The 13,186-nt window shown below is 38.8% G+C and overlaps 1 protein-coding gene across 1 annotated transcript in view; it reads right to left on the minus strand.

Moving 5' to 3' along the window:
• Positions 1 to 13,186, minus strand: part of LOC105906016 — a 65,577-nt gene extending 52,391 nt beyond the window's left edge. Inside the window, exons 1-5 of the mRNA XM_031577968.2 lie at positions 12,816 to 13,186; positions 9,628 to 9,727; positions 1,705 to 1,851; positions 1,479 to 1,541; positions 1,265 to 1,386 (exon numbers count right to left, since the gene is read on the minus strand). Coding sequence (XP_031433828.1) covers positions 1,265 to 1,386; positions 1,479 to 1,541; positions 1,705 to 1,851; positions 9,628 to 9,727; positions 12,816 to 13,114 — 731 coding nt within the window. The 5' untranslated portion in view covers positions 13,115 to 13,186. The remainder of the gene's footprint in view (positions 1 to 1,264; positions 1,387 to 1,478; positions 1,542 to 1,704; positions 1,852 to 9,627; positions 9,728 to 12,815) is intronic.

Genomic DNA, 13,186 nt, shown 5'->3' on the forward strand with positions numbered 1-13,186 from the left:
CGTGTTCAATTGGTTCAGGCACCGAAATGAAGCACCGAAATCTGCGTTACATTTCGGTCCACGTAGGTACCGGTTGTATTGGAACCGGTTCCATATTGGTACCGGTTCTCGGTACCCAACCCTAGCCATGATGGATTCCGACGAAATGTAAACAAATTCACAATGTAGGTTTAACAAATACGGAACTAAATAGCCCTAAATAAATGCATCCGCTCTTTTTCCTAAACTAGCTGCTTGTTGAATAAATGCCGTTACTGATACCGTTAGTTACCGTTTAGCCTACCACTACAGCGGCTATAGCTAATAGACACAGTTACTTTAGCCAGCTAGCTAGCTATTATGCCACGTCAAAGAGGGTCAAACTTTTCAACATTTGAAAAGATTTTGCTGACCGAGTTGATGGAGGAGTTTGGGGTTACAATTGAGGATATGAGGACTGACAGCAGTACACTACACCGGCTCTACCGGTATCAAAGAGACGAGGGACAGTGTACAACTGAAAGCCTGTTGGAAAAACCTCAAGGCTAAAGCCAAAAAAGATGTGGCCTTCAATTTTAAACCGGCGGAGGACCACCACCAATGACTACGGATCCTCTGTCAAAGAAGATGATAGATATGATCCCGCAGCAGATTTCCCCCTCCCCAACCCCTACGACGAAGACGGCGCATTAGATGACAGTACAGCCACAGAAGCTGCAAGTAAGTTACTACGAACTAGATGACGTTGCTAGCTTATAATCGTTGTGTTGATTATGTACTGCTGTGACTGAACAGGTAAATAGGGTGTAAATATTATGAATAGCAGGTTACAATAATTGCTGTCACCCCAAGTAAGTTATCACTCTGTCCAACGCCGTAAGTTGCAGCAATAACGTGACAAAAATGACGAAAGTAGGCTATAATTTGTTGTCAATAAAACAGAGATAAACTTCCTCCAGGGGTGGTTTAAATATAAATGCTAATCCAGGTTTAAAATGACTGGTGCAACAGATTTGTAAACTAAGGTTAAACTAGGTTTAAAGTTTGGTGCAACTGGATTAAAATACAAACCTGGTTTAGACCTAGTTTAAGAGGTAATCCTTGTTGGTGCAACCCAGCCTAAGAAGTGTAATAAATAGCAATATGTATTTGATAACATAAGGACTTACATTTTACATTATCCATCACTGCTTGTTAATAAACAATGCCGTAAAAACTATAGCAAGTGGCTTACCAGCATCTGACATTCTAAAACTAAAAAGTCAGGTTATTAAGTTGTTTTTACCTTTTTATACTAGGGTATCGTTGAAGGATTGGTTTCATTTTGTCGAAATCAATGGATAGTATCTCACAGTGTGTCTTTGCGCGCATTGTCATGACAGCTTGTTTTCCAAACAAAAACCCGGACTGCAGAGAAAAGTCATAGTTATTATTTGAAAAGTTGTAGGGCAACTTAAAAGAAGTAGATGAAATTATGGCGCTACAATTACAGATATTACCTCTCCAAAATACATTCCCTCTCCATACAGTGCCACAATATCCGACAAATCATCAGTTAAAATCTAGAGATGAAAATAAATCAGGTTCATCACATTTAATTTTGTACGGACATTCAATGAAAGTATTCATATATATCAGTTCTAAAGTTGAGGCATTGATGAGCACTGTCCTATTTTGTACATCATACAGTTAAAACTTCAAAGAAAGGTTTTGTTATGAACTTACCTGACATGTCCCTCGATGAATGCAAAAAAGCTCCCTTGTTATTGTATCACAGTACTGGATTATTTCCCCTCTGGGAAAGAAATACATCTCTGATACTGATGCAATATCCCGAATAAAAGCTGGGCCAGCTTGCTCAAAAAAAGGAATCTGTATAAATATATAATTGAAAATTTGTTGAAGCAGCTCATTTCTTTGTTAATGTTAATGTCATATATGTTACTGCTACACATCATATACTTTTTTTCTCCTGCCACGGTGGCTAGTAGGTCAAGCAGATCTACCTAATTTGCAGCCCTGATGGCATGACAATGGTTACGACGATTGCTCCATGTACTCCTTGGCTGTTGGGTTAATTACATTTTAATTTGAGGTGGTCAAGGTTTATGGTGTAACCTTGCAAATGTTTGTAAGGGACTGTTGATTGAAAAAAACTTTCATACTGATGAGGCTTATGCAGGAGGTTTAATCTGTGCTGAATGACACTGGACAGATTGAGAAAGACATTGTTAATGCAATCAATATTACTGAAAGGACCCTCCTGCCGGGTAAACTGAAAGTGTGGCATTTGCGGTCCATAAGTGTGACAGTTACCCCTTTTCCACCAAAGCCGGGCCGGTGCTGGTTCCGGGCTGGTGCTTATGCGGTTCGGTGCTGGTTCTTATCTAAGAACCAGCTCGATTTTCCACCGGCCGAGAGTCAGAATAGGGCTAGCTACGTCTTTAAATCACGTCATACGCCTCCGTTGTCCTAGCTGAACATTTTGGAATGTTGTGACTAGGTTACTAGTTATTCACAAGTGGTTTTATTCCTGGGCAAACAAATTTCGATAAAACTTCTATTATGATTCATTTTTAATACCATGTAGTACCATACGAACTTAAGTTAATGTTCTGTTTACTTGGCAACGGGTTTTCTATATTTCCCCACGTAGATGAAACGAATGACAATGCAGTTCATGACGGGAGTTGACTATTCAATTCAATTCAAAAGAAGCTTTATATATCTAACGTTGTAGACTACTATTGCCAAAGCATTTGGCGTGGATATATAAAAGTGATTACATAAACAATACATATATAAGTGATTACATCAACTAAATATATATCTTTACACAAGTAGACTAGCTACTACATACTTACCAGTTGCCACAACAACTGTAGCAGTACCTCACGACAGCTAGCAGATAATGCTAGGTAGCTAGCTGCTACACGAATTTGCTTAGTCAACAGCTAATCTTAGGTGTGACATCACACAACAAATACAAGATAGATTGAAAGAGTTACTGTATACGATGCAGACAAACTAACACATTTTTATGGATGAAAGCTTTCTTTATTTTTTTTAAATTAGGTTGTTACTTGGTCTGTTGTCCTTTTGAACCCCGCCATCTCCAACTCTCCCCGGCTGACTTGGAACCTGTTTTTTGGAACCGGAGCCAGGTTTATTTGTGTGGAAAACCGAAGAACTTGTTCGAGAATTGGAACCAGCCCAGAACCAGCACCGGCCCAGCTTTGGTGGAAAAGGGGTACCAGAGACCAGAGTAAAGTACCCACTTCCGGTTTCAATACGGATCCCATAGGAAATACGTTTCCCCTACCTACAGTGTCCTTATTCTCTGTGGCGTGACATGTACACAATTTCATATTTTTTTTAGCTTATATATATAAAAAGATATATATTTGCGTTTTTTAATGCAAAATGAAAAACCCAGAGGTCCCTGCATGACCCCATTCTCTAAAGAGAATTTACAGACCATGTGCTTCTTTGTTTACTTCCTGTGTTCTATGCAGAGGTGTAAAGTAACGAATTACTTTTACTCACGTTACTGTAATTGAGTCGTTTTTTTGTGTACTTTGTCATTTTTAAGTAGTTTTTTAAATCGGTAATTTTACTTTTACTTAAGTAGATTTTGACTGAAGTATTGTACTTCGCTACATTGGAAATTACATCCGTTACTGAGTAAAAAAAAAAAACATAGTTCAAGGCAGGAATCGCGCACCACAATGCTCACTGCAGTGGTGGATGCTGCATAGAGTGGATGATGGAGTCGATGCAAGGCGCCAGTACGGTGCCGAGTCACGAGAGATAGATATGGAGGAAGATGATAGTGCGGACTACCAACAAGCTGCGGACCACCAACAAGCTGAAGCACCGAACTTTCCGCCAGTTGAAATTAAAGAAGATGAAGAAAACCCGTGGCCACATCTCAGCAAGCAGTTTGCCTTCCAACGTAAAAGAGGCAACAGCTATATGCTGTGTAAACAGTGCCTAATCCGTCAGTCAGAACTTTCTGCTTATACAAATTCATCTTCAAATCTGCGCAAGCATGTGTTGGTAAGTACAGTATTTGTCCCTTTCCATTAGTAGTTCAGACAGCGTTTTTGTCATTTAGTTAGCTTTGCTCCATTAAGCAAAATATGCGTTTCATGGCACTAGTAGGTAGTAGCCTAATTTTGGCTAGCACTTGCAACCGACCTGAGTATGCTAACGTCGACAGCGGTCATCCAATAGACTAATAATACCATTCCTGTCTTCCATTCGTTTCAGGTCATAGAATTATTATGTTCAGTCTCTCATATTGTGTTAAAAACTGCAGATCAGTCATCAGCAATGAAATACACCACATAAACTGATATTAGGCTAATCATTTGGCCGCCTCCCATGCCTTGAAACAGAACAATGTGAATGCGCACACCATCGTTTTCAGACAGTTGGACAAGTCAATGTGTATGTCGTTATCTGCAATTTATCACGATGTTGTCAGATATTTATAACGATAAGTGGTGGCTTTGCAACGTGCACGTCTTTCATGTTCATGCTAAGGGGTCCCTGTTAGCAATAATTGAGGATTATGAATTGTGATGCATGTAGAAATAGAAAATAATGCTATAATTCTGTATACTGTAGGTCTGTCATCACAAGTAGCTGATTTATAGCTATTTCTGTGTTATGATGCACTCTTGAATCTTGATGGCAGCTCAATACTTAATTGTCAGAAATGTTGTTTGTCATTCTACAGGTCTAGTCTATGTCAGACAACACCTTGACCGGATGTTGGAGGCTGGAGCAAGTTGGACAACATTCATCAGATGAAGATGATTTATTTTCCTCAATGAAGTCCAGAAGGTCAGAAGGTACAGGGGAGTTAGAAGGGTACCTAGCCTGTGTCTCAGTCAATATGGATCTGCTGAACGCCTTTCAGAATATCAAAAAACTGTCCCTGAAACTCAATACTGGCCTACCTGCCTCAGCCGCCTGCGAGCGACTCTTCAGCTGTGCTGGATTGCTGTTCAATGCAAAGCTAGCCCGGATGAACTCTACTCATCTTGAAAATCAGCTGCTGCTCAAACTCAACAAGAAGTTTGTAGACTAATGCTCTAAAGGTGGACACAAGTAAAGTAACCAAAGTTTAAGTGGGGCAGCGGTATTTTAACTTTTTATTTTAGCTGTCATGTCTTGACATGTCCTCCCAAAAGTTCTTAAATGTTGTGTTGACATGTTTAATGTTTGACATGTTTAATGTCATTGCACTTATATTTCTAAAGATTCTCCTTTAATAAAAAATAACTAGTTTTTGTATTGGATTTATGACCCCTTGTCCTTTTTTGCACTATATAGGAGCGGCCCCCATCAAGTTGTTGAAAGTAACTAAGTAACTTTTACTTAAAGTACATTTTAAATGAACTACTTTTTACTTTTACTTGAGTAGATTTTTAGATGGGTAATTTTACTTGTACTTAAGTAAAATTTCATCAAAGTAATTGTACTTTTACTTGAGTACAACATTTCAGTACTTTTTACACCTCTGGTTCTATGTGCTTTTGTTGTGCCTTGTGCCTCTGTTTCATGCCCCTTTTGTTACTGCCTGGTGTGTCCACCTGTGTCTGGTTATCTCATTTAGTCCTTGTTTTGAAGTTTGTCTAAAGCTTAATTTATACCTATTGGAAAGTGGCTACTGTTTTCGTGGGTGGATTTTAAAGCGAGTATATAAACTTTTGTTGCCTGAGTTTGGCCAAATGGTAGCATCTCTGTAGCATTTTTTCCCTTCCGCTATGGATTCCCATTCGGCTAGCTTGTCATGTGTTCCCTTTGTTTTGCCCTGTTTGTCTACATGTCGTGCACTTGGATCCTGCCTAAAGCAAATGTTTCACAAATGTATTACAATTTGGAACTGTGGTAGATGTCTAAAGTGATGCAAGGAAAAAAAAATCAAAGTTGGCCGTAATGGATGATGGATGATTTTTTTTGTTTATGCTTAGTTTATATATAGACCTAATTTTATCCACACCTCAACATTTTTCCTAGCCTGACTATGTCATACTCATAATTCTAGTCAGAACATGAGTCTGATATCGCTCCATTGGGCTGTGATTATGGGGCGCATAAAAAAATGCATCTTCGCTCAATTGACCGATCGCGAAACTCCTCCCTAGAACGGCCCTCGTCCAATCATACCTTAGCAACCGCTACTAAGAGAAGAAGGTCCGACAACTTTGAGGTCTGAGCAGCATGGTGAAGCAGTGTGCTTACGGGACTTTTAGATCTGACACAGAGATTAGAGGGATGCGTGTTTTTTTTCCGCATTTCCAAAGCCCAAAACACAAGAGGAAAGGTGCCGGCGGTGGATTAAACAGTGTGGGAGACCCCACTCCCACCTCAATATATCGAAAAACACACATATGTCTGCTCCAAAGTAAATGAAGCTGCTTGCAGCTAGCTATGATATCTATCTAGCGAACTACGCTATCGCTAGGTATGATAACTAACTGTCTAGTTGAGAGAACATCCCCAAACAGTTATGGTTCATGACAACTTGTATTATTACCACTACAAGTACATAACTAGTCTCTCCAACTAAAGTGTTAATGTTAAAATCAAAATGTTACCGTCAAAATGTTAATGTTACCGTCTGTAAAATTGCACTCTGAGCTATCCTAGCTAGCGATAGCAAACGCCAGCATTGAACAGAACTTTAAACGAACACTTTGTATTTATGCTTGATACAACATTGAACAGAACTTTTAACGAACACTTTGTATTTATGCTGCTGGCGTTTGCTATCTCTGGCCAGGATAGCTCAGCGTGCAATTTTACAGACGTAACATCAACATCGCTAGCTAGGATAGCTCAGCGTGCAATTTTACAGACGGTAACATCAACATCGCTAGCTAGGATAGCTCAGTGTGCAATTTTACAGACGGTAACATTAACATTTTGATTTTAACATTAACACTTTAGTTGGAGAGACTAGCTCGAGCTTAACATACTGTATCAATGTTGAACAAAAGGCCATTGTGAAGTTGTTTTATTTTAATCTTTGTGGCATTTTGTGAATGGGCAACCTACTCCTGAGTATCCCAAGGTATGCATAAGGCACAACCTGAGAGCAATAACCTGGCGATCTGATACAAAGCCATAGCATTACATCAGGATCATCATTTTACAAGCAAGTTATCACTACAGTGACTGTGAAATACTTTCAGCAACATGCACACACATCCCTTGAACAATAACGTCACTAGCAGCTATCTTGATCCACACTGGTACGTTACTGTACTGTTCTCTAGATTGTCACCATCCTAGCTAGCTAGATCGATAGATACCTCCAGTACCAGAGTGTCTCGCCAGAGACGGAATAAATAATAAGAATAAAGAATCTTTGTAGGTTATTAGCTAGCTTGAAATATTATATACATATCTTACCCAGTGGTGAAATAACATGACTAGTCTACAAGGTTTGTGCTGGTTGCATTTAATGAAGAGGTCGTAGGGTTTCTCATTTTTTTTTATTGAGACCTGTATACTTTTGCTTCGATTATTGTTGTGTCCACTTCGTTGTTGATCTTAATATTTTGGATATCCTTCCACTGCATACTGCAGTCCCTTTTGCCTTGATCTGGAGGATATCGTGGAGGTATTACTCCAAAAATCATCACTCACACTGACAGCTATAGCGCTTGTCCCCATACTCGCCATGGCTTTTAGCTTGACAGTTCCGGGAATTGTGTCGGACGTAGCAACAGTAACTAAGGGGGCGGGGCCCTGGCGATCGGTCAATTGGATATACCTACAACCAATCAGAGTAACGTAGTATGACCATAACGTAGACCATCTGGGCCAGCTGATACATTAAACTTTTACCGGATCCCGTAGGAAGGACGGCAAAAACATCTTTTCGATTGACAAATGCCTTGATCACTGTGGGATATTTTCATATGAATAAGGGATAGTTTTACCAGATACCTGTTGAATGAGTGTAAATATTAGCTTTGGGTTACATTTCAGATGAGGTAGAGATTTAAAATAAGAGGGCGTAGCTTGAAGTGACCTACGGTTAAAATGGGTGTGGTATTATATACCATGGAAGTCTTTGATTTGGGTGGGGTCAGAATGGAGAGGTCAGGTTTAATTGGCTGGATTGAACCAAGCAAAACATAGATGGGAGGTGCTAATTACAGGCTTAAATATGTTAGCGGGAAGGTATTTTGGCAGATCTATTTCCGGTATACATCTCTTTACTGTGGCTTAATGTACTACAGTAAATCCGTTGGAACAACACGTCCTTTGTCTTGACTTTCTGATTGTGAAAATAGTTTAAGACTTAGAATTGGCCACCACAATCACGTTTCTCTGTTCCTCTTTCAAAATGAATGTGCTGTCAATGTCTTCTAAAACAGACTCGAATCTCCACATTTCAGCTCTCCAGCGGCAGCCATGTTTTTTGAAAACAAATTTAATCCAAGCGCTCTTTGGTGACGTGGTTGATTACGTTACGGTTGATCATCTGTCCATCATCGTATAAAGCCCGTCCTGACAATTTGATTGGTCTATCTATCTCCTCACAGATTTTTGTGAGGAGATAGTTTCTCCCCAATGGAGCGATGCCAGACCGAACTTCCCGACTTAAATTTGTGTGGGCGGGGCTAAGTTCGTCTGGCATCCAGGCTACATTTTTCCCCCACTGTCCTGAAGAAAAAAAACGTTTCCATAAAATTGTTCATTTATTAATCCTATATACATTGTGATGATTCGTCCAAACACATCCTAACTGATTCATTGTCTCCTTAGAACATTTTAAAGATGTTAATACATTACATTCATAGCAATACATTAAGTGTGGATCTTTCACTGCAAGCTCTTGTCTGCCTTCTTGAGCCACCTCTTCACTACTGGCATGAAAACATTTATGTGATTAAAAGATCTCTATTCAACCATTTGTGTCATCAACATAGACTGTTTTTTTTTACATGTCACATGAACATAGTCAGGGCAAATAGACTACTATAGATCTTTTAAACACTCAGACTTCTCAAACTTCTTTGTCCTGAGGCTCACTCATGTCAGACTTTGGGGTTATAACATTATATATATTATTATAATATAATATATAATATATTAGTTTCAGACAGCTAGCATCACAGCTGACCCATGACTGTGATTGGTGGAAAGACTGTGACTGGCCCAAACAGGCCAGCTACTAGCCAATGAACTTGCCCAACATACATTTTCACTGGCCTCCAGGACATTGCGCCATTGCTTATGTCGAACCCTGACAATACTTTAAACTCAAGAAGAACTTTCAGATTCCAGAGGACCAAATCTTTAAAAGAATATGATTCAACATTCATTTTATTAATTGAATTAGCAAAGGATCATTATAGATGTATTGTTATTTTGTCTCTGGCTTTCTGTTATCTTTGGCCACTTGATTGATGTCAATTTTCCACCTGTTATTTTAAGTTTGCATCTCAGCGTTCTCGACTTTGACGTAATTTTGGCCTACTGTTCATGTCACACAAGAATAAAGTGCATCTGCAGGACTCCATTTTAATTGTACATTTTTGCATGCTAATGTTCCTGGCAATGCTACTGTTAATGAAAATTGCTATATCACCCATTCAAGTGTATAAAATGTGCACTGACCTTTGACAAAAGCTTTCCTCTCTCCTTCATGAGGACAATCTGCTGCAGTTCATTGGGCAAGTCATGCATTAGAAAAAGTCCCTTTGGGTTTGCTTCACCTCTTGAATGATATTGAAAGAAATACAAATAGATTTACATTTAGGGAAGAATCAGGTGAAATCTAGTGTATCTTGTACTAACAACTTCATATCTTGAAATAACAACATAAAAGCTCATAATGAGTTAGGTTTTCAATTTCTTGATCACATATAGTTCGCATATGGTTCCATGAACCTTCATATATAATTTGTTTTGATTCAACCATGCTTACATCACGCAGGCTAAACTCTGTATACATGTGATATATTATCTAGGTTTGCATGTGTGGTAACACTTTAGTTTAAAAAGCATATGTTAACCATTAAAACATAACTAATATGTGTCTGTATAAGTGCCCAATAAAGTCTGCATTGAGCATCATTGATCATTTATTAGGCCTGTATTCACCAGTTTCTTATTCTCATTGAATATGTAATTTATTCTTTGTACATTCTTAATAACCAACTAGTTAGTCTCTACCTTAACTTACTGATATATAATAAGAATAAAAATAGGAAGTTTGTAGCCTCCTAATACTCTGTCTGAATACCAGGGGGGGGCTAGGGGGTGCTCTAGCTCCCCCTGGATTAGCCATAGCACCCCCAAGAAAATAATGGTTTATTTATTATTGTTATTTAATTTCATTCTGCGTTGTTTATTGTGTGATAATAATATTTAACTCACAAAAGAAAATAATAACAGATTGAAATGAACAGGTTGTTTTAGACACAGAGCAATCATTCTGTCATAACCTTTGACCCAACTTTCACGTTGCACGCTTGAATGTTGACGTTACCGGACGGTTGAAGGAGAAAGTGAGCTAGTGCGTGGTAGTTTCAAGTGAATATCAACAATGCATCGGTTTTTGCAACCTAAATGTCGATGTTTGGAAGAACGATTACAAGAGTGACGTAGAAGAAGAAGAAGAAATGCCAGGGGTATCTGGTGTGGATTTTTAAGGAGAGGAACGTTGTGGTCAATGAGGTCAACCCTCCACCACTACTGAGGGTGCTAACCATGGTGCTAGCAGCATCAGTGACATTAGCATGAACGCTCAGGATGGACCAAAACTCCAGAAATATCCACCTTGCATGTTTGGAGTCCAACAAAGGAGTTTTTGTAAAAGCTGGTTGGGACAGTTTGCGTGGTTGGAGTACAATGCAACTAAGGTATTGTTAGCTGTGTAGCATTAATGAAAGCTGTCTGATTTGTTGCATGCATTGATTGCCCTGTGTCGCTGAAGACTCGTTTCGGTTGATTAGCAACGAAGATGCCCTTTTTTGCCGAAGATTTTAACTTTTTGCCTTTTTCCTCTTGTTTTGATTTTTTTGGAGCCGCCTTAGCCTAAGACAAGCAGTCTGTCTGTGTGCTAGGTAAACATAAGGTTATATGTGATTACTGATGATTGTGAACTGAAATAATATATACCTTTTTAACGCATTTCTGACTGTTTGACTGTTTTAGTTAATTCTATCTGCTATTCCAAGATTAATTTCACTCTATCTGACATGGTAGTGGTCACCTGTCGCCCAACTTTAATCCTCACTACCACAAGTGTTTTAAAGTAAGTTAGGTATTTGGGATTGCAGACTCTATAACATGCTGTATGCCTTTTGTCAGTGACCGTCGCAGATGTGCGCGTCTGTCGGAAGAAGCCTAGATAATGATAATAATAATACAATCGGTTTGTTTAGCGCTTTTCATGGACTCCAAAGACGCTTCAGAGAGCAAACATTTAAAGTTGTTGTAGTAGAGAACAGGGCTCGAAATTAACTTTTTGACTTACCAGCCAACATGGCTGGTAGATGAAAAAAATTACCAGCCAATCATATTTTTCACCGGCCAAAATTAAACCTGGCATTTCAGACCTACTCTGACATTGTTTGACATAAACAACCTTTACCTATGATTTTAATATCATTGTTAATCACTCTCAGAATGGATTAAACAAAATCAACTCATTTTACTTTTTAAAATAATTTGTATAGTGCCAGAACAATACAATTGTCTCAAGGCGCTTTACAAAGTCCAGGGCCTAAACCGAAGAATAAAACAAAAAACTTGTGTTGACAATAATGCAACTCAATTCCATGTACTTGATGGCTGGTTTCCCTGTAATGTAACTAACAGCCTGCTAAGGACATTGTTTCTGCCATATCATTTTGATTTTGCATTGTTGGCTGACGTTTGTAGCTCGCTAGTTAATGGCAACTCCCCATGCTGGCTAGCGATAGCTAGCACGCTAATATTAGTTAGCTTAACTTATCAGGAGCCGGGAGGACAGGGGATATCATTGCACAACAATATGGGATACAAGCTCAAAATCATATTATTGATAGTTGATTTTCTTTTCAGCCTGACAAGGAAGTAGAAAACTTATCTTAATGATGGATCCAGTAGGGTGACAGGCTAGGATAGCTAGCTGCTGTAAACATTCAGAGACAACGAACTTCTAGATTCTAGCTAACAGCTGGCCGGTTAACGCCCACTGACGTTTACCTTTGCTGGAGGTGATGCACCGGCAATAAATCGTAACATTATTTTGAGAAGTTTAGCTTTCGTTTATCTGCGTTAACTTGTGTGTGGTAATGTAAGTTAGTCTGTTTCAACTTCTGATTCGCGCTCTAAATATTAGAACTTTATAAACTTTGTATTCGCGGGCAAAGTATTAGAACTTTGGATTCGCGTGCAAATTGTTTTGGTTGTATACAAATTCTTAGAACTCTCTCCCACTGTGTTGACGTTGCAAGCTATTTTTAACCATGACGGGCGCAGTAGTCGGGAGCTGTACTCCAAACAATTTAGTGGCCTTGAACCATACATGATAGCACCATGGGGCTTGGGCTATTGTCAATCTATTAGCCTATCTATTTTAATCTAAAGTGGAAGCAAAATGATTTCCTCAAGCATAGCCTCTATTATTTATCAAATGGTAAAAAAACAAAAAAATACATACAGGAGGTAACACAGACTGTGCGCGCACAGCACCGAAGACCCATTTTGACCCAGGAAAAACCCTGGACATAAGACTGATAGAGGCTTATACGACTGAACTATAGAGAAAAGGCTCCAACCTTTATAGGTGTGATTAATAAAAGTTGTATACTCACTGATACTTTGACCACAGAAGAGTCATGTAATCAATAATTCTTTTTTGAAGAGATATACTGAGATTTTGATGGTCCATATAAAGAGTCGCTGAGGAGAGGAGATTCTGAAATGACACCCTGCAAAAAAAGTGATTAGGATTACAGTGATATTTAATGAAAAAACTAAATGGAAAAAACGTGTCCAGCCAACAAGCTACATTCAGAAAAATGAACCCTAGATGACCAAAGCTAACACCCATTGGTGTATTTTGTAATTTTTTGAAGAGCTTACTCTTAACATATTTACTATTATTGAACATGAAAATACTTCATATTTACTACTATTTAAGCACAGCACTATATTACAGCAGTTACTGTACACTTATAATACA

The sequence above is a fragment of the Clupea harengus genome, chromosome 12 (genome assembly GCF_900700415.2).
Source record: "Clupea harengus chromosome 12, Ch_v2.0.2, whole genome shotgun sequence".
Taxonomy (NCBI): Eukaryota; Metazoa; Chordata; class Actinopteri; order Clupeiformes; family Clupeidae; genus Clupea; species Clupea harengus.